Here is a 23604-nt window from a genome sequence, read left to right as displayed (position 1 = left end):
TTTTTTCTCAAAATATGAAGCCTGAGATGTGGCAAAATTTCGTTCTGAACTTCTTATGGATACAAAAAAAGTTCACAGTTCAAAATTTAATTATCATTTCATTATGATTTTGACAAATCAAAATTTTATAACTCTTAAATTTACATCATTAAAATTTAATTTCATCAGGCACAAATCTCCCTATAATGTCATATTTTCAGGTTGGATCCGGGTTTCAATTGCCGATCTGTTTGTATAATTGAATCAGATTTGAGTCGAATCAAATGAGGGCGGATCAATTTTGGGTTGGGTCTAAATCAGACCTGAAAATCCATTTTGACACCCCTAATTAAAAACTTTCAAAATTACACTTAATGCCATTTTATTTTAAATTTTAGTAAACTTATCGAAATAAAAAATGATTCCATGAGCCAAAACGAGCTCCGATAAAAAACATAATAAATAATTGATAAGATAATTATTGGAGGATTGCATGATCTCTAAATTTGATTCCAACTATAACTAGAAATATTGATACCGGAATTTATGTTAGTTTTTTCTCTCGCATGTAGGGATGTAAATGAGTCGAGCAGAGTTTGAGTCATCTCAGACTTGAGCTCGAGCCTGATTAATTAATCGAGTTTGAGCTCGAGGTTTATTCTGCGTGTTAGAGCTAACTATTAACTTATTCTTTTTTTTAACGAAAGAAAACACTTATGATTAAACAATTATTATAATAAAATGATAAAAGGAATGATAAATTATAAGAAAATTAATGAATGAATAGTTCATATAAGAAATTTATAAATAATTTATAAATTTAGCAATTTTGTATTTAAAATATTGAATAACAATAAATCGTAAGTACATTTTATATTACCATTGCTTAAAAAGTAGCCTTTTCAGGGCTAGCTTAACCTTGGTTCATTAGCTCATCAAATTTGATTTAAGAGTCATTTTTCGAGTCGAGCTCAAATAGAGACAAAAGTTAAATTGACTCATTTACACGCAAAATTATTCTATGCGGTCACCGTATGTGTTCGTAGGCAAATTAGGATGCGCCACGTCACCTTTTTGTTATGTATCATTATTATATACCGGATGATGTGACGCACCATGATTTATCTCACAATTAAATAAATATATAAATCATTTTTTTAAAATAGTTCCTTAGTTACACCCAGTCACCCACTAGTACCAGTATACCACCACCAAATATATTTTATGTAAATTGATAAATATATAAACTATTAGAATCTAGCGGCTTTGGATAATTCTGATCCGACAAAAGAACGTTTTTCTTCATTTTGGCGTCTCCTCTATCTTCTCTCCCTCAGCTCTGAGCTTCGAACCAGGGTATCAAACAAGAGGGTTCTTGCTCCCAGAGGCCCAAATTACTGCCCTATCTTTTGGAATCACAATTTTTCAGATGGATTTTCATCGGATCGTCCTCGTCTTCTTCCTTTCCACTACACTCCTCTTCACTTCCCCTGTCACATCCAACGATGACGCGAAGGTCGCTCTGGCGCTCTATTACGAGTCCCTCTGTCCTTACAGTGCCAATTTCATTGTTAATTACCTTGCGAAGATATTCGACAACAGCATAATCGATATCGTCGACCTCGATCTCATCCCCTACGGGAACGCCAGGCTCAAGGCCAATGGTACCATCACCTGCCAGGTTTACCTTTTACTTTTGTGTACATGTCTGCTTACAAAATGTAATTTTTTATCATGGGGACGAATCTAATAGATCATCCAGGGTGTTGCGTTAGTAATTGGAAATATTTCTTTCATTTTTTATTTTCTTTGTGGAAAGATTTTGAAGAGAGAATTTAGATGAATGGGCTTGTACAACAGGATTTAGCTGGCTCGTCTATATTGTTGATCCATAGGCTTTTACATGTTCCATTACGAAAGAAGAAGTAATCCCCGCTGTTGCAAAGGGGAATCACACCTAATTAGCTCGAGTAAATTATGATTAATAACCTATAAAAGTACTTGTTCAATGTGTTCACCATTATCCATTTGATACTCTAATAAGGAGTGTTGTTCTTCTCCGCATCATCTAAATAGTTTATTCAGTTCTACTCGAATATTCAGAAACAACTTGACTAAAAAGGTGTGGTGTTCTTCCACATATGTTAAGGAAAAATTTTCTAATACAAGCTGCCATTCACTTAAGATTTTAGAAAATGAAGCATCATGATATAATTGACTAAGAAAACTTTCATAAAATCATTCTTGTTCATTATTATAGGCATTATATATATATATATAATTATAATTTCTTAAAATATTTGACTAATAATGACATGAATAGAACTTGTACAAAGAGATTTGTGAAAAAAAGATTTAACATCTTAAGTAACACTCAACAAAGTGTTGGGAATGAGGGAGTAAAACACCGCGATGAAACAAACGAAAAAGTAAGGGCAGCAGAAAGTAAATGACACTAGGATTTGTTTCGGACTAGAATATACGCGGCGATAGAGTTAGAAAATTTCCGTCTCAGCGTTGTACGAATATCTAGCGCACAAACATGAGAGAAATAAAAACACCAGGATTTTTACGTGGAAAACCCTAAAAGGGGAAAAACCACGGGGCGTGCCCAGTTGAAAGAGTTCAACTATTGTTTGCTTGAAATACAAGAGACTGACTCGTCCTTAAAATTTAGGACTTTCAGATTACAATGAATCACTTCTGGATTGAAAATCAGTTACAATGTCGGTCAGAGTTCCGACGTTACTTGGAGATCAGGCGGAATTTCAGTGTAACTCGAACATTAGGCAGAATTCCGGCATCACTTGGGCAGAATTCCAGCATCACTTGAGCGTCGGGTAAAATTCCGGCGTCGAGCAGAATTCCGGCTTCACTCGGGCGTCGAGCATAATTCCGGCGGTGGTCGTGGAGGAGTTTCTTCCCTCCATTCATTCTCTTCTTCTTATCTTCTTCTTCTTGCTTGGGTCCCCTCTCAAGAGAAATGAGGGGTCTATTTATAGATATTATGGAGTGGCATGGCCTGTAAATAGGTGAGAGATCAGGGGTAAATGGGAAGTAGTTTGATGGATGGCTGATATTGAATCTCTTGATCGTGTACCGTTCGTCACACATTTGAAGGTCTTAATGATGTCGGAATTCGGCGATCTTGGGCTCGTTGGATTCGTCTCGTCGAGCCGCTCGATTCGACTACAAGCATGTCATGTTTGGAAACCGTTTGGTAACTCAAATTATGGTTCGAACTTTCCAATAGTGCTTCGGGTGCTTGATCTAGACTCATTTGGTCTCGGATTGAGTTGAATTTGTCGTTGAGTTCGTATTTCCAAGATGCTCAGTTTGACTTTAAGTTCGTTGAAATTGGAGTTCAAGTGATCCCAGATTTAATTTTTGAAGTTTTTCCTCGAGATTCGTGCCTGCACGATAATTTTTTGATGATATATCAGGATTTAATGTAAAAAAACTCATAATAGAGAAAAAAATCACAGAGCCACACCACACCAAGAAATTCACTATGAAAATTGGGAGAAATAAGTACAAATCTCTCTTCTCTCTTCTCTCTCATTCTCTCTTGGCTTCTCTTCTCACATATATTAATCTCAATGTCTAACATATAAAAATACAATAGAAAGCTAAGTAAATAATCCCAAGGAATGCAATCCTTTAGAATAACGATAAAGAAAACCATCCAACTCATCTGGTAGTGCTGTGACACTTGAACCTCTGTCTTGATCCACTATGGCGCCATATCTAGACCGCTACGGTGCTTCGCTCTCTGTCGTTCAATGCCAGAGCACTTGGGTATGCAGTGTTGGGGCGTCGTACGAAAAAAACTTGAAGTAAACCCGAACCCAAGCAGGGGGTGAATCCCCAGCACCCCTCAACAAGCACGACAAACTTGAGGTCCAATGCAACAGAATAATGCAATTGATCAACACAATCAGATTCCACACAAAACACAAAGTGAATGTAGAATGGGGATTCTTAGGACTAAACCCAAAGACTCCGGTAAAGCTAATAATGACCTAATTGATGCATTCATTAGTTGATTAATTCATTGAGCACTTGGTATTTTACTCACTTGATCTCAAAAGGGAGAGATGGTCCTATTTGTTCTTCTAATTTATTATCATAGCTTATGAATCAAAATAAAAATATTTAATATATACTAAACTCCAAAAAAAAAAAAAAAACACATATATAACCTCCTTTGTTCAATAATACAAAGCTTAAGTTAATTGAAACTGATAATATAAACAATGTCATGCAAGTGTTCTTGTTTTTGCAATGCACTCAATGTTGCATTTTCTTTTCCCGTCTCTTATTTATGGTCAAACAGGAGAAGAATTTGTGTGAGCTACTAATATATCTATTTGCAAATATAAGTTGCAAAAATATTAAGAAATTCCAGCCTCGATGACTTGGAACTGGGTGCTATTCCATCGCCCTCTATATAAGCATATGTTTGTTGGTGGACTTAAAATTTTGTTGTTTAAATATCTAAAAATGGGTGTACCAATTATGCAAGAACCTCAACAACTATTCAGTATGGAGTGGGGTTAATGTGGTACTGTTGCGCCTAGGCCCATCCTCTCATTTCAGCCTATCTTGTGGATCTAAAAATCTCAAAGATAAACTTTTTCTAAGGAAAATAAATGCGCTTGATATGTAACCAGATGATTTCGAACTTACTCTTTTTGTCCATGCAAGATCCAACGGTCAAATCAAGATAATATCGTGTTTTAAATTTCATTGTCCTGAGACTCTGATTTGAATTTGTAAAAAATTTTCTTCCAACCTTAAAAACAAGATGACCTACAATTCAATTGGATAATGATTGAACTTAAGACCATGGTCGCTTTGCAATTCCTTTTTTGGCCTATGGGGAAAATATTATTATTTGACAGGCTTCTGTGTTTTGTGGTTGTACTTTGCAGCATGGTCCCTATGAGTGCTTACTGAATACCATTGAAGCATGTGCAATCACTAGTTGGCCTGATCTGGTATGATATTACTTTATTTTTGTCATTTATCTTTTGGACTTGAACATATCCATATAAATGTTTAGCTAGAATATGAATAATGAATATGCGTAATATTATTCTAGAGCTTGTATTGTACATATTCGATTTTTCTGTTCTTATATACCAAGAGTTCTTACAAGTAAATATGAAAAATGAACCCCAATAACTAGGAAAAACAAGAAAAAATTGTGAATGGTGAACTCAAGGTTTTGTTTGCAATTATGATTTTAAAGCGTCTCTATTTGTTAAACCGTTTATTTTATTTGTTTTGTTTAATGCAAGTGCTAATCAGTGCATAATTTACAACTCAAGCAGGCACATATGAAAGCAGTGATTTGGTTCTCTGCAGCTTTGGAGTATATTTTTCAGCTTTCCACTATTTTTTTAAATGCACTGATAACTTATGTAAATGCTGAATAAACAAAGAATCAACAAAAGTAATTTCGATTTAGATTTCTCTATTCTTTTCATTATTTGAATTGCATTGATAACTTATGTAAATGCTGAGAAACAAAAAATCAACAAAAATAATTTCGTTGCAGATGTCTCTATGATCTTCAATCTTAAATTGAATTTTATTTAACTTCTTCTGACAATTAACTAAAGCCATAATCTACCATTCTGGTAACTGGTAAGTGAGATCTGAATGCAGCGTGCAGCTTAACAAGTTGAGAAGATCTTTTGTTTTTTAACCTAATTAAAATGTTTACGTGATTGCACATAGAGCTGAAAGTAATGTTGAAAGCCTGTCATCCATTTCCTGTGAAAGCCTGTCATCCATTTCCTTTGAGAGTGAAATGATAACTTCCATTTTTTTTCTTTGTCTAATCACTCAAATGCTAATTTGAGGTTATTGATGATTCTTTGAGAGATGGTCTGTTTTCACCTCAATGCCACTGTTCAAAATTTGGGGTGCCTTCGGATCTCTGCATGGAACACCTATTTCTATCTATATAAATTTTTAGTTATGTTCTGTTTGGATGTGTTATGATAATTTGGGAAAGTTATAATTGTTTCGACTGTTGTCAAGGTAAAGTTGCTCTTCCAGCGTTTCTCTTAGGGTTTTGGAGCTGAAACATGCTGGCTTGATTATTTATTACTATGGAAATACTTAGCATATTGGTCCAGATTTTAGGTAGTTTTTTATTGCTGTTTCTTTATGTTCTTATATAGCTTTGTATTGCCTTTGGTGTGCAACTTTGTGGAGTCATTTGGAGTCTATAAATAGGTGCTATAGTCTGCAATAGGGGCTAAGCCAATCAGTAAAGATTTTTGTTCAGTTTTTTCTATCTTTCCCATTCTTCCCTCCCCTTCTCTCTCTCTTCCAAGAAGCTCAAGCTTCCTCCAAGATCTAACAAGTGGTATCAGATCTAGGTGGAGGTGGAGGAAGCTTCTTGAAGTCGAGGAGGAGGCAGCGATAGGAACGGAATGCCTGGTGCCGCCTTGAGAGGCTCGCGTGCCTGGGTTGTGTGCTGATCGGGCGTGGGTAGCTTGGGATTGGCAGACGCTGGGCCTCTGGCGGTTGGTTGGGTGTGGTAGAGCGAGCGCGTGGGTAGGGCGAAGCTCACAGGGCACAACAAACGCACTAGGCACGCAGGGCGCGGCAGGCGCAATTTCTCGGTCTTAATCATGAGCAGGCGGTTCTGTGAGGAGCGGTAACTGGCCGGATGAGTGGCCTCAGGTTGGAATTGTAGGATCGATTTTGCGCTCGGCCGAAGCGGGTGCATGATCGGGTGGATTGTATGTGGAGAGCATGCGGGCCGGGGACATAGGTTTGGAAGGCGTGGGTGGCAAGAAGCAGCTTGATGCCGCGAGCCTTCGGGAATTCTTGATTGAAGAAGCATGAAATTAAGTCATGTAGGCGGCATCCCGAACCTTGTGGACTATTGCCGTTGGGGCATAGACAGAGCTCTGTTCTCTTGATCATGTTGATGCAAAGGTTCAAAATTGACAAGTTTAATGGGGAGAACAATTTCAACCTATTGCAAATTAAGATAAATGCTTTCCTGGTTCATCAAAGCATTACTGATGCTATTTCTGAGCAGAATCTTGCTGCAGTTACTGACAAGGTCAGGGCTAGAGAAATGCAACTGAAGGAACACAATACCATTCTCCTTTCTCTTGGTGACAAAGTGTTGAGAGAGGTTGCTGAAGAAGGGTCGGCATTAGAGTCATGGCAGAAGCTTGAATCAATTTATGTGAAAAGATCACTTACTAATCGACTATTTTTGAAGAAAAAATTTTACACGCTCCAAATGGAAGATGAAAAAGAGCTTAGAAAATATTTGGATGATTTTAATAAATTAATTCTTGACCTCAAGACTGTCGATGCGGCAACATGCGAAGAAGATCAATGAATTATACTCTTCAGCTCTTTGCTGAAGACATATGAGCACATAGTTGATACTATATTGTATGAGAAGTAAACATTGACAATGACAAAGGTAAAATATGTCTTGATGTCCAAGGATGTTAAGATAAAATCTTAACAGAAAGAACAAAACATTGATAGTATTCTGATTGCAAGAGGAAGATCAGAATTCAGAAGGAATAAGTTAAGCAAGAAGTGCTTCTATTGCCATAAAGAGAGGTGTTTAAGGGAAATTGTTCTAATTTGTTGAAACTGTAAGGAGCTGGACTCAAAGCAGATGACAACTTAGCAGTGGCAGCTGATTTGGGAGAAGGTTGGACAGAATCAAATGTTTTGTAAATCTGGACCAAGGTGGAGATGGTTAGGATATTGGTCCAGATTTTAAGTAGTTTTTTATTTTACTTTTTTGAGGTTCTTATATAGCTTCGTATTGTCTTTGATGTGCAGCTTTGTGTAGCCATTTGGAGTATATAAATAAGTGTTATAGTCTGTAATAAAGGCTAAGCCAATCAATAAAGATTTCTGTTCAGTTTTGGCTCTCTCTCGCTTTCTTTCCTCCCCTTCTCTTTCTCTCTTCCAAGAAGCTCAAGCTTCCTCTAAAGATCCAAAAGAAAGCTCATGGAGTTTGAGGATTAGAAGGTTTGGTATCTGCCACTCTTTGGTAAAGGCCAACTTCGTTATTTAATAATGCTTTGCTATAGTCTAGGGGTTTCCTTTTGAGGAGGGTTTCTGTCCTATTCTTCATCAATATTGGTAATCTGCTTAAAATGGGATTTTCATTGTTAGTTATTTCTCATGAGGAAAAAATAGAGAGCTCTCTTGCATTTCTAGTCATGTAGTCGCCATCTTCAGACTCCTGTCAAGATTTAATCCTGATTTTGGGCATAATTGTCCGCCTGTGAACACCCGCCTATAAAGGAAAACAAGCCCTGTTGTTGGATATGGTTAGATTGTCCCTATTTGGATACTTGATTTCTGTAATTTTCATCGAAAAAAATTAGACGTTTGTTTAATCCCTCTCTTCTTCTTCAACGGTGAAGAAATGAAGATTCTTACGTCACTTGCAACATATATTGAATTTTCCAACTCGGCCAAACTTCGTGATTTTTTCCTTTTTTTTTTGGATTTTTCATGTAAAAAATTTCTGATCTTATTACTTTTATCTATGCGAGTTGAATTTTTATACAACGCTAAAACATAAAACATGCACTCTACCAACTAAAATTTTATAGCACGGAACAAGCTCATTAAAAGAAATTTAAGGAGCTTAAATTGAAATACTAAAGAATAGTTAACACAATGAGTAAATAAATAAATAAATATCACAATATGTAATGAGCTTGTTCAGTCTGCATTTCTAGTCATGTAGTCATTGTGATTCATGTAATTCGGATTTACTAAATAGTTAACTGAACATTTCAAGTTAACTATTCTTTAGTAAATTGACGTTAACAAGCTCTCATTGTTTTAATTTACTAGACAATGAGTAAATAAATAAAGAAATATCACAATATCACGATTCTTTAGTTTTTTATTAACACAATGAGTAAATAAATAAAAAAATATCACGATGAGTTAACACACTTACTATTATAATGTGGACTGTGTGGCCATCTTTTAGGTTTCGTCAATTTATTTGGTGCAAGTTAATCTTCAAAACCTTAATGAATTCCTCGTATTTTATTTTTAAAATCTTTTTTTTTGTGCTTTAATGCAGACTGAACATTTCAAGTTCATCTTTTGCGTTGAGAATTTGGTAGTCAAGCACAAGTACAAGGAGTGGGAATCTTGCTTCCAGGAAACTGGGCTGAATTCAGAAGCAGTCTCTGTTTGTTATTACAGCGGATATGGGAAAGAGGTCACTGTTGTTGAATTTTCCCTTTAAATATGGAAACTTGTTCATGCTTTCTTTTCTTTCATTCTTTTTGCATTCTTTTTGCGTATTTATAGGCTTTGAAATATTGTTTAATGTTATTTAAACTGCCTTGTAATGAAATAAAATCTTTTATTGGCCCGATTAGGAAAGTGTATAGGTATTAGATTTGACTTATATTAAAAACGATAGAAGTAGACCTAAAAAGATTTGGTTAGAAAATATTAAAAATGTTCTTTCTTTATTAGATTTAAATGAGAATTTAACTTTTAATAGGACACAATTGAGAAAAAGGATTCATGAATGTAGCCGACCCCACGTAGTGGGACAAAGACTTGATGTTGTTGTTGTTGTGGAATTCAATGAAAAACTTGTCCATGCATACTTTTATTTCGGTTCTTTTGAAATGTTTATAGTCCGTTAGAATCTCATTATCATTATCAATCCCAAACATCTGGATTCGGCTTAACGAAACATCTTTTTCATTCATCCTTATTAAGTATTGTATGAGAATATGAGTTGTTAAATCTATTTTGCACAAATTATTTTTTACTCTCATACCGTTATTTTAGTCTACTTTTTTCTTGTTTTATCTCTTATATTAATTTTTTCTACTCAATTGATTAGTGCATTTTCTATCAATTTATTTACATGCCTAAATCATCTAAATTTATTTTTTTACTACCTTATCTTTTATACATGCTATTAATATTATAATTTCTCTCTCTATCCCTAGATTCCTTACAACTGCTACACATCTGTCCTAATATTTATATTTGTGCTACATTCGAATTTTATCTTTTTTCCCCATGAGATTCATAGTCTTATCATGTTCTTAGGCATTTCTTTATTTAATTACACAATGTTAACCCTAGGAATGAAATCTGGATTTACATACTCATTCTTTCGAATAATAATTCCAAGATATTTAAATCTATCATATCTAGGTATTGCTTGATTCTCTATTAATATTAAATGATAACTCATAATATCAAACCCACAAAAATTATATATATTGTACGCTCACTCTTTGTTTTAATAATCCGAAGTCCTTTATATTCTATATTTTTTTCTTTGATTTGCTTTGTTACTTATTTCAATATAGTTCTTATTGATTGCAACTATATCATTTATGAAAAATATACAAGAAAATACCTCACTTTGAATATCATCTACAAGCTTCTCCATAATCAATTCAAAACTTATAGGTATTTGTTATATACATCCACTTTTAATACTAATCAATGTTTTATCACACTTATCTTTAACATCAACATACTTCGTCATTTTCTTAGTCTGTACAAAATAGATTCTTGGGCACTTGCTTGTATACTTTCTCAAGATCAATAAAAATCATATGACAATTTTTCTTTGATTTTGTATTTTTTACATCAATTTTGTCAGTATGAAAATCACATCAAGTGAATCTTTTTAGCATAAAATAAAATTGATTCTTTGAAATTGATGCAATTTTTCTAAGAAGTCTGTGTGCTTCTACCCTCTCCTATAGCTTCTGTCCTTGTATGATTTGTAAGTTTGATTATTCTATGACTCTCAGAATTCTAGTCTCCTTGTTCATCAATATTGATACCAAAATATTTTTTCTTCAATAATTTGACACTTTTTTGTTTTAAAAAGTCTATTGAAAAGATTTGTTAATAAAATAATTCCGTAACTTTCGCAATCCCAATAGATATTTCATTTGGATCCAAATATTTACTTTAATTCATCTTCATAACTAATTATATACTTCATTTTAATATCAATCTACATACTTCATATGTTCTTAAAAAATTTTCCCATCATTTTTTATATCAATTTATATACTCTCATTTAATAAATTCTATCATTACTTGTTGTGTTCATCTTTAATCTTAGACATGAATGTCATCACTTTTATTGTATCTAACTTTATCTAAGCCTCTCTTTTTTGGGTATGTTATAATCTAATTTCTCTTTTCGTGATACCCAATTTGATAATATAAATCATCAAAAGTTATTGCTTTTGCTTTGTTCGACATCTTCTTGGAAATTTTTAGTTTTGCTATAATCATTATAAATCCCTATAGTAGATACCTTTTTCCACCCATTAAACACACATTTCTACTTATTTGTAACATTGGTTGTGAAAATCTATTTATCAAGCTATTTTTTTATGTTATTGTTGCGTGCTAGAATATACGCGGCGGTAGAGTTATAAATTTGCGTCCTAGCGTTGTACGAGTATTCAACACACAAGTAGAAAAGAGAAGTGAACACCAAGGTTTTTACGTGGAAAACCCGAAAGAGGGAAAAAACCACGGGGCCTCGCCCAGTTGCAAAGTTCCACTAGTATTTGTTTGAAGTACAAAGGTTGATCCGTCTTACAAATCAGGACGATCAATTTACAATCAACTTCTCACAAAGTTACAAAGTTCTGCAAATTCCCGGCGTTTCCCGAAAATCCGACAGAGTTCCGGCGTCTTCAGGCAGCGGGAAGAGCTCCGGCAGTGGTCGAGGAGGAGCTTCTTCCTTCTCCTCCTCCTCTCTCTTCACTTGAGTCCCCCTTGTGAAGAATAAGGGCTCTACTTATAGTTTTTCTGGAGTGGCATAGCTCGTAAATAGGTGTGAGATCATGGGCGAATAGGGAGTGGTTTGAATGTACGGCCGATATTGAACCCTTCGATCGTGCACCGTTCTTTTGATATTTGGAGGCCTTAATGATGTCGGAATTCGGCGATCTTGGGCTCGTTGGATTCGTCTCGTTGAGTTGCTCGATTCGAGTAAGCTCGTTAAAATCGGAGACCGTTTGGTAACTCAAAGTGCGGTTTGAACCTTCCAACAGCGCTTCGGGTTCTTGATTCGGACTCATTTGGGCTCGGATTGGGTTGATCTTGGTGTCGTTGGGTTCGTATTTCCGAGACGCTCAGTTTGACTATAAGCTCGCTGAAATCGGAGTTCGTGTGCTCCCGGAATTAATTTTTGAAGTTTCCAACTAGCTTTTGCCTCGAGATTCGTGCCCGATCAAGCTAATTTTGTGATGCCGTATCAGATATAATGTCAAATATTAGTATCTATTGATTATACTTGGGTGGTGGTTCTATGGAGCCATGTCCAAAAAAAAGAAGGAACAAAAGTTTTAATGACTATCACCTGGTCAATTTGTTCAACATAAGCCCTTTTTCATGGGTTCATATATTTATGACCTAGTAATGGGTGGTTTTTTCTTCATTTATATGAATCACTTGTTTCAATTTATCAAGCAAAAACCCTTTTTTTCTTAACATTCTATTTGTCATATCATCCCATACTATTCTATTGGATAGAAACGAGTTTGAGAAATATTTTTAGCTCTTGGATAATGTGTTAGAAAAAAAAAAATTCCAATAGATAATGACTATTGGTTTTAATTTATCTCTATTTATGAATGTATAGTTTGAAGTGCTTTTTTGCTTGTTGGGAAAACCCAAATTTGTTAAATATTAATAAATCTCGAATAGTGTGTTAGAACAAAAAAGATCCATTAGCTGATTAGTGCTTCTTAATCATATAGTTGATCGAAGTGATTTTCTTGCATTCTCAATAAACAAACATTTATATATAGTTGTTGGAGGGATATGTTTGGGCAAGCAATAAACCCCTTCTATATTTCTACATCCGCAAAGAGTTCTTGATATAAAACGAAGGGATAATTTTTGCATAGGGTAAAGAATGATCCACACACCTTAAATGAATTGTCTAGTTCATAAAAAGTCTTATTCTTTGGAAATTCTATCTTATATATGGTATTGCGTAGGTCGCATATTTTCAATGTGCAAGAACTTTGAATCCTTCTATTGAAACTCATCATATTCATGATAAATGATCCTACAAAGAGATTCATACAAAAAGAATATCCTAATTTACTGCTCATTCAATTCAATTAAATATATTGTCGCACGGCTCTATATTCTAGGTGCATTAGTAGGATCAAAATTTCATTCCATCGGAAAAAAAATTAAACTATAGTAAATCTAAATAAGCAAAATATCTCAATAAATAAAGACAAAATGTAGATGAAGAAAGAGGAGGAGAAGAAAGATGGGAAAGAAATAAACATGAAAGCAAGCACTTGCCAATCTGAGGAAACAACTTCTCTCATAATTCTTCAAGTCTCACTCTTATAGCGAAAATCTCGATAAACAAAATCTCTTAACCAATAAAGAAAAATGTAGGGGAGAAGAAAGTGAAGATTAAAAGAACTAAGAAGGGTAAGAAATAAACATAAAATTGAGCCTCATGACTAAATAAGGAGACAATCTCTCCCGGAGTTCTGCATGTCTCACACTTGATTAAGGATTGAAATCTTGGAGGAAATAATGAAGAAGGGAGCACATTATTCATGCTATATGCCTATATCCTTTTGCATGACTCATAACTCTTATATTTCTTGATGGAAATATAATAAACAACTAATAAAGTACTCACAAAATAAAAAAAAATGTTAATCTAATGCTAAGCAATTGTTAATCAATGATTAATAAATTTAATGACATTGACTAGAATAATCATAGCAAAATTATGAAATCTAAAAGATATAAAATAAATCAAATATTCATGGCAAGAAAAAAAAAACTCAGAATTTATTTACACATCACGGATTTAGAGCCAAGCAACATAATCATAAATAGATTCGAGGAAAAGTGTTCTTTGGTATTGATACCAAATTGCACAATGCTAGCAGTGATGATGGCTTGTTCACCAAGCTATGGCATAGGCTAATTGAGGAAGGAGATGTTGAAATTGTAGCTAAGGGGGGTCTCTTATTCAATAATTACTAGTTTTATACAAAATGTTTGTTGTTTGTGTCTCAAGTTCAATGTTGATCCTAATAAAATGACCCTATATTACTACGAAATTTTTGTGATGCAAAATCACTTTTTTTCAAACTAATTTGCTAGTGTGGTATTAGAAAGAAAGTTGCAGGATCTTTACAATCACCTTTACAAAAAGTTGTAGCCGTCTTAAATGAACCTTAAGTTTTTTATTTTTCATTCTAAGTCTTTCAGCGAGTCTTGCTTTGATTGGACTTAGATCCAGTTTAATTAGGTGAGATGTTGGGTAAGGTTACCTTCGTTAGAGGATAAATTGCAATTTTTTTTTTCCAGATATTTGTGTTATTTCTAAATTTTTGGATGGTTTAGCTATTTCCCCTCCCGCCATCACTGTAAGGCCAACCAAAAGCTAGAGATAACACAACCCCACAGTCCCTACAAGAAAACACCCTGCTATACAATATTTAAGCTCCGCGATCCTCTATTTTTAAAAATACTGAATAAAAATTGTTGCTTGTATATGACAATCTTCACTTAATTGTTGTTTGCCTTCTTGTTTTCCAATATTGCTATCAAGAACTGTTTAGCCAGGTAGGGATTGATCCATCAATGAGGTTATCATTGTCACCATCAACACGAGTTTCTTTTAAAGGTTTGGTATGGTCTTGTATATACGTTTGAAAAAATAAAAAGAAAGGATGATGAGAAGTGTGAAGCTTTACATGTTTTCATTCCTTTGAATTTTGACAACATAATGGCTAGTTATCTTCTTCTACCATTTCTCTTAGTCTGCATTTATCTTCTTCTACCATTTCTCTTAGGTTTCATTTGGGGCGACTTTTTTACTGTTTCTTAAAGTAGTTTTCAAATACAATAATTTTAATTTTTATACTAAAAAGCTGCTTTAAGAAACCATGAGAAAGCCATCACAAACGAAGCCTTAGTCTACACCTCATGATTTCTTCTGTTTATAGCCTTGTATTTAATTATATTTGCATATCATAATCTTTGTAATTTTGCATATTGAAAAATCCTGCAATAATTTTGTTTTTGTTTTTGTAAATTTGGTTTCCTGGGATCATGGATACATGTAACATGATTCAAAATTATTGTTGACAGCTTGAACTAAAATATGCTGCACAGACTGATGCTCTTGAGCCCCCTCATAAATATGTTCCCTGGGTGGTAGTGAATGGGCAGCCACTCTATGAAGTAAGTTTCACTCCCATATTTCCATTCAAGTCATACTAATATATAGTACAAAATGATAAACTTTCTACATTGAGTAATTTACCATTTAGATGAATAAAATGCCACCCTTTTAATGGTTTAATCAGATTTATCAATTAATGCTACATATATATCTTCTTGTTTACTGAGAGTTAATAGAAGTGGAATGCATACGCCGCGCACCGCCCCAATCATGGACAGATACTATGCAGCCATGCAGGGTTAATAACAAAATCTTTCCGTTTTTATTCCTATAAAACTTGATTACAATTAGTTAACTTACTAGTTTTCCAACATTTTAGAGCTCCTAATCTATCCCAGGTTATCTATTGGCATTTACAATTATCAACTACATTGGAACTAATGACAATATGAGCTTGCTTTTGAACTAATTCTGCATATGGTTCTGTTACGGTTCTTCCTGAACCCTTCAAACCGGCCCATCCTGGGCCGGTTCAGACCTATAGGAGACAGGCTAAGCCGCCTCCTTTGAATGCCTCCCAAGCTTTTGGGCCCCTTAGGGCGGCAAAGAGAGAGAGGGAAGGGGGCGGAAATTGCATAGGAAAACTATTTGAATATTGGTTTATTTTAGGAATTTTTTTATTGGTTTTTATCAAGAAGATATGTATTAAAAGATGAGAGGAGGCTATGGTTTGGGCATGCATGCGTTGAGTTGTTCTCTTGGAGTTTTCCTTGACGTCTTGGGCTCTAGATCCATAATCTGGAGATTGGGAGAGAACAAGAGAACGATCCTCCTCTCGAATTGAGGATCAATTTTATATTGCTTTGTGTTGCTTTGCTTTGATTCCAATATTGCAATCTATCATTTTTGGATTGATTTCATTCAGATTTTCGTATTATTCTCGCTGTTTTAACAATTATTGCTAGGGTTGCTTGCGAACTCAAGTATTTCCTCTTGGATTACTTGTGAACTCAAGTATTTCCTATCAGGTTCCTGACATGTTCTTTAGTAGTGTTAGTGTGGGTTTGAATATATATTTCATATTTGATTGCATGATCATCACGGCTTTCTCATTGCTTTCCTATATAAACTGATTAAGGCTTCATTTGGGACGATTTTCTCATTGCTTCTTAAAGAAGCTTCTTAGTATAAAAATTAAAAATTTTGTACTAGGAAGTTGCTTTAAGAAGTGTAAAGAATGTCGTCCCAAACAAAGCCTAAATGTTCTGATCTATAACCATCTTATAGGATTATGAGAACTTCGAAGCTTACATATGCAATGCATATGAGGGCAACTCACCCCCGAAGGCCTGCGAAGGGCTGACAGGACTTGCAACAAAGAAGAAAGTGGCGAGCTGGGCTCATCATGTGAGCCTTGTTGATGAACTATTTGGATCCAATGAAGTTAAAGCAGAAGCATGATATCTGAATTCAATTATGATGTACAAACTCATAAGTTACATAAGAGACAGCCAATCTCTCTTACAGCTTGTCATAAAATCAGTTCCTGTTTCATGGTTGTACAAAACTATAATCCTCATAGTTTGCTTTCATCAATTGTAGAGCAGCACTATAGGAATGCAGTTGGTTTGGGACTGTAGATTGGGTCACAAATTGGTTTATACTTTGTTGCTAGTCGATATTGCCGTCGGAAAGCTGGTCTCTGAAAAATTCATCTCAAGTTCGTCGAACCGATAATCGGTTGCTAGCGATCATTGCAAGAAAGCACTAATTTTCTTAGGGGTCGTTTGTGACTGCTTTCTTTTTGCTTCTTAAAGTAGCTTTCTAGTACAAAATTAAAAATTGTATTAGAAAGTTGCTTTAAGAAGCAGAAAGAATGTCGTCCTAAACGAAGCCTTAGGCTCTCATCATCATCTTCCATGTCCTTATAATCCTTACCTCTTTTTTTCTCTATGTTTTCATCTGTATGACAAATGGTATCTAAGACTTTCTCTTGGGTCATTGGCTACCATTTATGGTGGTGCCCTAAATTTTTTGGAGGTAAAGGGAGGAGCCATTGAGTTGTATTGGGAGGCACCTTTTACCTTATTTGGAGGTTATCATTGTTTTTTTTTTAATATTAAAAATAAATTTATAGTGTTTTCTTTGACTAAATATTTACATATAAAAGATAAAATATAATTTTAATTTTGTATTGTTAATATTTATTTATTAAAATGGAATCATAGTTATTAATTTTTATTATTTTATTCATCTTATTGTAGTTCTGATTTTTATATAAAAATAAATTATGTTTTGATATTATAATTAAATTTTATCATAATAAATTAATATTTAAGAATTTAATTTAAGACATATAATATAAATTTAAAAAGTTTTTTCTATTATGACTTATAAAATAACAAATTCGATTAAATTGTCAGTCTTAGCCCTGATGAAAAAAAAAATAAGAAAATATTTTAAAAAAAACTAATTAGTTTGAACATTAGAAAATTTTTTAACTTTGCCACTGAATGGCTTTAAAATTTTTTTCCGAGTTTGGAAAATCAAATAATTTATTCACATTTTGATTTTTAAATATATAAATTTAAGTTTCTAAGACATGTGATAGAATTTGGCATATTTTCTATTAAAATGTTGACTTAATTTTGTTATATTTATTTATAAAAATAAAAATAGTAGAGCAAATTATATCAGAATTGTTAAAAAAGTTACTACATGGCGCTCATGTGCCATTTAATTATAAAATTATATAAATAAATAACTCACAATGGATTTTTTAAAGAGAAAATAAGTTAAATTTATTAAATTAATGTTTGTGCAAACTACTTGTTTTGTTGAAAAGAAATTATAGATAAAAGAGATATAATGAAAAAGAAATTTTGGGTATTTAAAATAATCGTGAATTGTTTCGTTGAGTATACTATAAATATAAGAAAATATTTTTTTTATTTGGTTGAAGTAAAATTAATTTAGTATACAGTGGCCGTCATTAACGATGGCGGCCGCCAATCATGAAAAAAAATTGCATTTTTAATGTATTTAGAATTTGGCCAAGTCGGATAAATTTCAAATACATTGAAAATGAACTAGACGGTATATTTAAAAGATTACCCCTACATTTGCATATTTTTTTCCAACCAACAATATGAAAATTCAAATCCCATGCATTTGATTTACTTTGCACTCAAAATACTATAAAATATATAGTTCGTAAAAGAATTAAATTTGAAGAATAGAGTGCAGAGAAATTTAAATAGTTTTTAATTTTTTTTTTTTCATTAAGTTTGGAAGAAAAAAAAAAAAAAAAAAAAGCAAACAGACCAAAATAAGCAACGAGAGGGGACTCTGGATAGAGGCCCCCTGTCACCAACCTCGTAGCCAAGCACGGACCATCCAAAGGTGACAGATAAACGAACACAATTCATAATCCATCAAGCAACAAACCGAGGCACCCAGGTTGCCAACCAGCCAGACCAACAAGGGGAAGCAAGGGCCTCCTCATCATCGTCCATCTAACTAACAAAACCACCGATGAAATCACAAAGGCCAAAAAAAAAAAAAAAAAAAAAAAAAAACAAACAAAAACAAAAACCAACCCTAGTACTTCTTTCCTCTGTTTTTATGTTTATAACCACGCGCATTATGAAAACCACTACCAGTAGAACGGCCTACCACACCTTTCTTAAATTCAAAAAAATCAGCTTCTTCCCCACTAGAAGGAGAAGAAAGGAGATCCTCAAAAATAATTTAAATGTTCATTGTAGACAATTAAACATCCAACAATAGCGTTAGATATTGAGAGAAGTCTAGAGATAGTGGCAACGAATTTTGGATGCGGTCACCATGGATGATAACTTTAAAATGCAATAGAGCTCTTTAGTTCTCTTAGATCTTGAATCCTCATTTATGTAGAGAATGAGACATTGTTTATATCCTTTTTATGATTGGTCGGGTCAATATCAGGTCGGATCCCAACCCAACCCTTCGACCCATTTTAACACTCCTAAAGACCCATTGCCAACACCTCTTCAAAAATCAACTATGAAGTTGTAACATTCTAAATAGCCAAGGTGAAGTAGGCAATATATTTCCAACAAACTCGATCTCTCTCCTTATAATGGCTATTTGGAAATATCAAAGCAAGTTTAAGGGCCATTTAGAAGCAGTACAATTACTGCTGAATTATTATCATAGTTTGTCGAATGAAGAAACATTGTCAAGTAGCCAACAGGAAAATCATCGCTGACGTATCAGATCTTTTAACATACCGACAAAAATTAAATATAAAAATTTATACAATTTTATGTAAATGTGTTGAATCATCATATAAAATCAAAACATTAAACATTTTGTATATCTCTATCATCGTAAATTTTCTGAGGCGATCAATCCTCACATTTGAATTTATTAATCAAAATTGGAGTCAAATTAAGGAGAAATTATTACCTGCGGACTCCGAGCATAAAGCTACATCCGGAGTACTCCAATAGAAATTTGACGTGTGTATTAGTGTATTACTAGGTATTATTATACATTACTGTTTATTTAGCTGTGTATTAGCTAGTTAACATTAATACACAACTAATACACAACTTTGTTGCATATTGCTGTGTATTATTGTATATTATTGTTATTTGTGTGTTTAGCTGTGTATTACTGTGTACTAGCTAATATATAGTAATACCTAGTAATACATCACTCCACACATCATATTACATCAGAGTCCAGACATAACTCTACTTCCAGTGTTTGCACGTAATAATTTTTCCCTATTAGGCCAGCTCGTGTGGATTAGTTATTGCGCACGGATGCTAAACGTCGTCCGGAGACCAATCAAAATGCGTAATGTCACCTCTTGCTCTGTACCGCGGCTCGATACGACTAACATGACATATTTTAATTGGTCTCCGAATACATTTTGCATCTAATCCGGACAAAATAATTTCTCGCTCTTGTGCCATGACTCTAATAATGGAAGTTTACGAACAGTACCACTACCTCGGATCCACCTGTCGGCGACCGAGTTGACACCGAGTCAAAGAAGTGTTGGCTCGGTGATTGTGGGCCCGCCTCAGCTTGCTGTACTGGGAGATCACGTGAATTCCGGTTTGCCATTCTGCAAGTCCATGTCTCGTGTGCCGAAAGACGAAAAAGTCCCTGCCATCTTAGGTAATTTGCTTTCTGGTTTCCATTAGAGTTTGGGATGTGGTGAGCTGCTTCAGGTGCTGCTCCTCAATGATTTGAAGTGCAGAAATGTCAATGTCACTTACTGACTGATAGCACATTTCCCCCCAAAAATACTTACCATCCATGCACGTGAAATGTGACCTCCCAGGAAGTGGCCTGCATGAAATGACTTCCAAGGGAGATATCATGCACCTTTTTTTCTTCTTGGAATGGGAGTTCTTTGATGAAAGAATTTTTTTTTTATTTTTTGGGAAAAGTATGGCCATAGCCCTTTCATTAATATAAACTAGTTACATGTAATGAAGAAGAAAACACCAACATGTAAGTAAAGCAATGATCTTGCCAAAGCTTACAAGATCAAAATAAAGGAGCAGAAAACAAAAACCCCAAAGCAAAGAAAACAGTATGAAAAGAAACATAAGATCAGAGTAAATAAAAGAGTCAGGATCAAGTCAGAGCAAAGGGAGGAGAGGAAAGCAATAGAAGCCGCGGACTCATGAATTGCCGCCCTCTCAACCTGGTTGCAAAAACGAATCCCAAAATTCCTGTCATCCAAAGGAGAAAATGGCAATTCTGACATCATTGCCCATTTTCACCAAAAAAACTGCACCAGCCACTGCATTCTGCAAATCAGCATAGCAAAAACTCACAGAAAAACCACAAAAACTGCTACTTGCACCACAATAAAAACAGATTCCAGTAAGACAGATGTGCAGCAGCCATAAACCTTACAGCATTTCTGATAAAATTCCACCCTTTTTCCACATCCTGATTTTAGATAAAACAGCAGTTTTGATTTTAATAGCTAAAGAGGTCGAAGATACAGCATTACCCCCAAATTTCCTCTCATTCCTTCCACGCCATATGTGATAAACCGCAGAGCAAACTAGGAGGAAATACATATCCTTATCATTAGTATGAGATTCATCAATGTATTCAAACAGCTGCAGAATATTAGGTCTTAGCAAAAGAAATCCCAGGTTTCTCATCAGGGAGGAAACAATTGCAAATGAATAATCACATTCAAAAAAGATATGGCTAACGTTTTCCTCAAAATGATGGCAAAGGGCACAAGTATTGCTAACAAGAATGCCCCTAAATATAAGACAGTCCGCAGTTTTAAGGCCACCCCTTATAGCCATCCAACAAAATGAAGAGTATCTAATCACATACCTCTTGTGCCAGACAAATTTCCACCAGCTTACTTTGGTAAAATCTCTAAAATAAAATTATCTATAGTGCTTGTGGTTACAGTTCTTACCCTCACCCCAGTATAAGTTATCAGAGGCACCATCACCTATCTGAATTTCGGAGAAGGCAGAGTGAACTGCAACAGGCAATGCATCAGGCAAAGCCCACTGCACACCATCAATAATAGCCCCTATATTATCATTTACAGGAAAAGAACCAAGCAAAGGAAGCAGCACAACAATTTCATTTAATCTTTTTCCTTTAAACCAGTGATCCCAATAAAGAGAGTAACGAGATGAAGAATTAACTCTAAAATGAAAATTTTGTTTTGCAATGAGAGCATCTTTACAAACATTTTTCCAGAATTTAGAGGCTTTAGTAATAGGGTCTTTCCAAGGGAAAATATAAACTTTAAAGAGCCAAGCACTTAAAGGGGTATGAATATTATAAATTCTAGCAATGAGTGAACAGTTATAACAAAACTAGATGGATTGAATAGAAGGGAGACCGATCCCTCCCATTTGTATGGGCTTACAAGTATTCCTCCAAGCAATAAGATGCAACTTTTTGGCACTAGCATCACCAAAATATAAAAATTTAGCACATAATTTGTCAATTTGCTTAGTAATAGTTTTAGGTATTATCCCACCTCGAATCCAGCATGCAATAGTGTTCCATATAGTGTACCTTAAAAACTGCAGCCTACTCGCAAAAGACAGAGCTTTGGCTTTCCAACCAGACAGCTTCCTAATAATATTCTCCAATAGACCAGAAAAAAGGCTATTTTTGAATTGTCTGGACATAAAGGCACACAAAGGTAAGACATAGTAGAGGTGGAATTGGCTATATTGAGAACAGCACTGTTACAGTTGGGTGGTAAAATGACAGAACTTTTCTCATAATTAACAAAAAGCCCAGAAGCCTCAGAGAATACCTTCAGAACTTGGGTAAATTTTTCACAATTGATAATATCAGCTTTGCCAAAAATGATTAAATCATCAGCATATAAAAGATGAGAGAGCCTGTACTCCCCATGATAGTGAGTGCCTCAAAATTGCTATCATTTAAATTGTAATCAAGCAAACTGGAAAGGGCATCCATAACAATGCTGAAAAGGTATGGACTAAGGGGACAGCCCTGCCTTAACCCATTTTTGGAAGGAAAGAAGCCTTATAAAGCACCATCAATATATAATGAGTACCAAACATCTTTGATACAAGCGTCAATCCAACCCAAAAAGATGTCAGGAAATCCCTTTTGTTTCATTCTAGCAAAAAGAAATTCCCGACAAACACTATCAAAAGCTTTTTTAATGTCTAGCTTAACACACATAAGCTTAATCTTAGAAGACTTCCTAGAAAACTGAAGAATTTCATTAGCTAGGATAATATTGTCAGAGGAAATTCTTTTATGGATAAACCCAGCTTGGTTTTCTTTAATGATATGAGACATAAGAGGTTTCATTCTATCAGCCAACACCTTAGCAATAATTTTATAAGAGGTATTGCATAAAGCGATTGGTCTAAATTCATTCAGTGCTTCAGCATTTTTAGATTTCAGTATTAGAGTTAAAGCAGTGGCTTTAGTAGTGCGAGGGATGAAAGCATTGCTATGGAATCCCTTGATGGCTTTGCATACTGTGTTGCCAATTAATAACCAAGTTGCTTTTAAAAAACTCAAAGTTAAAACCATCCGGCCCAGGTGATGTAACAACCCCAAGATCCGTGTAGCGAAAGGATTCATCTGACGTTCTATTGCCTCCTTTTTTTTTTTCTATCGGTTTCCTCATATCAATCCATACATACATATATCCAGAGCCAGAGATAATTACATTACAGAAAAGAAACAGCAGCGGATACTATAATTCACATATAGTACAACAGTCACAGTACAGTCAAAAGAGAAATCTACACTAGCCGTACATGCTACAAAAGAAAAAGCTACAGAACGCGGCAGAAAGATCTTCAAGCTGGAGGCCCTGCACCTAAAATTATTAACCACATATAATGAGCTTACAAGCCCAGCAGGTCACC

At 34.6% G+C, this 23604-nt stretch overlaps 1 protein-coding gene across 1 annotated transcript; it reads left to right on the top strand.

The window, feature by feature from the left end:
* The first annotated feature begins 1246 nt into the window (after positions 1 to 1246).
* Positions 1247 to 16884, top strand: LOC110101910 (gamma-interferon-responsive lysosomal thiol protein). Its single transcript, XM_020830007.2, has 5 exons — positions 1247 to 1660; positions 4914 to 4979; positions 9089 to 9229; positions 15157 to 15249; positions 16478 to 16884. The coding sequence occupies exons 1-5, from the start codon at positions 1409 to 1411 to the stop codon at positions 16649 to 16651; spliced, it is 726 nt and encodes a 241-aa protein (XP_020685666.1). The 5' UTR covers positions 1247 to 1408; the 3' UTR covers positions 16652 to 16884.
* The last annotated feature ends 6720 nt before the right edge of the window (positions 16885 to 23604 follow it).

This window comes from Dendrobium catenatum, unplaced genomic scaffold, assembly GCF_001605985.2.
Source record: "Dendrobium catenatum unplaced genomic scaffold, ASM160598v2 fragScaff_scaffold_974, whole genome shotgun sequence".
NCBI classification, from domain to species: domain Eukaryota; kingdom Viridiplantae; phylum Streptophyta; class Magnoliopsida; order Asparagales; family Orchidaceae; genus Dendrobium; species Dendrobium catenatum.
Note: the sequence above shows the minus strand (reverse complement) of the source record. Positions and strands in the feature narration are given on the sequence as shown.

Excerpts from the sequence above, each read along its gene's own strand:
- LOC110101910 (XM_020830007.2), top strand. The coding sequence starts at position 1,409 with ATGGATTTTCATCGGATCGTCCTCGTCTTCTTCCTTTCCACTACACTC. Across the intron at positions 1,661-4,913 it reads ATGGTACCATCACCTGCCAG|CATGGTCCCTATGAGTGCTT; the intron begins GTTTACCTTTTA and ends TGTACTTTGCAG. Across the intron at positions 15,250-16,477 it reads ATGGGCAGCCACTCTATGAA|GATTATGAGAACTTCGAAGC; the intron begins GTAAGTTTCACT and ends ACCATCTTATAG.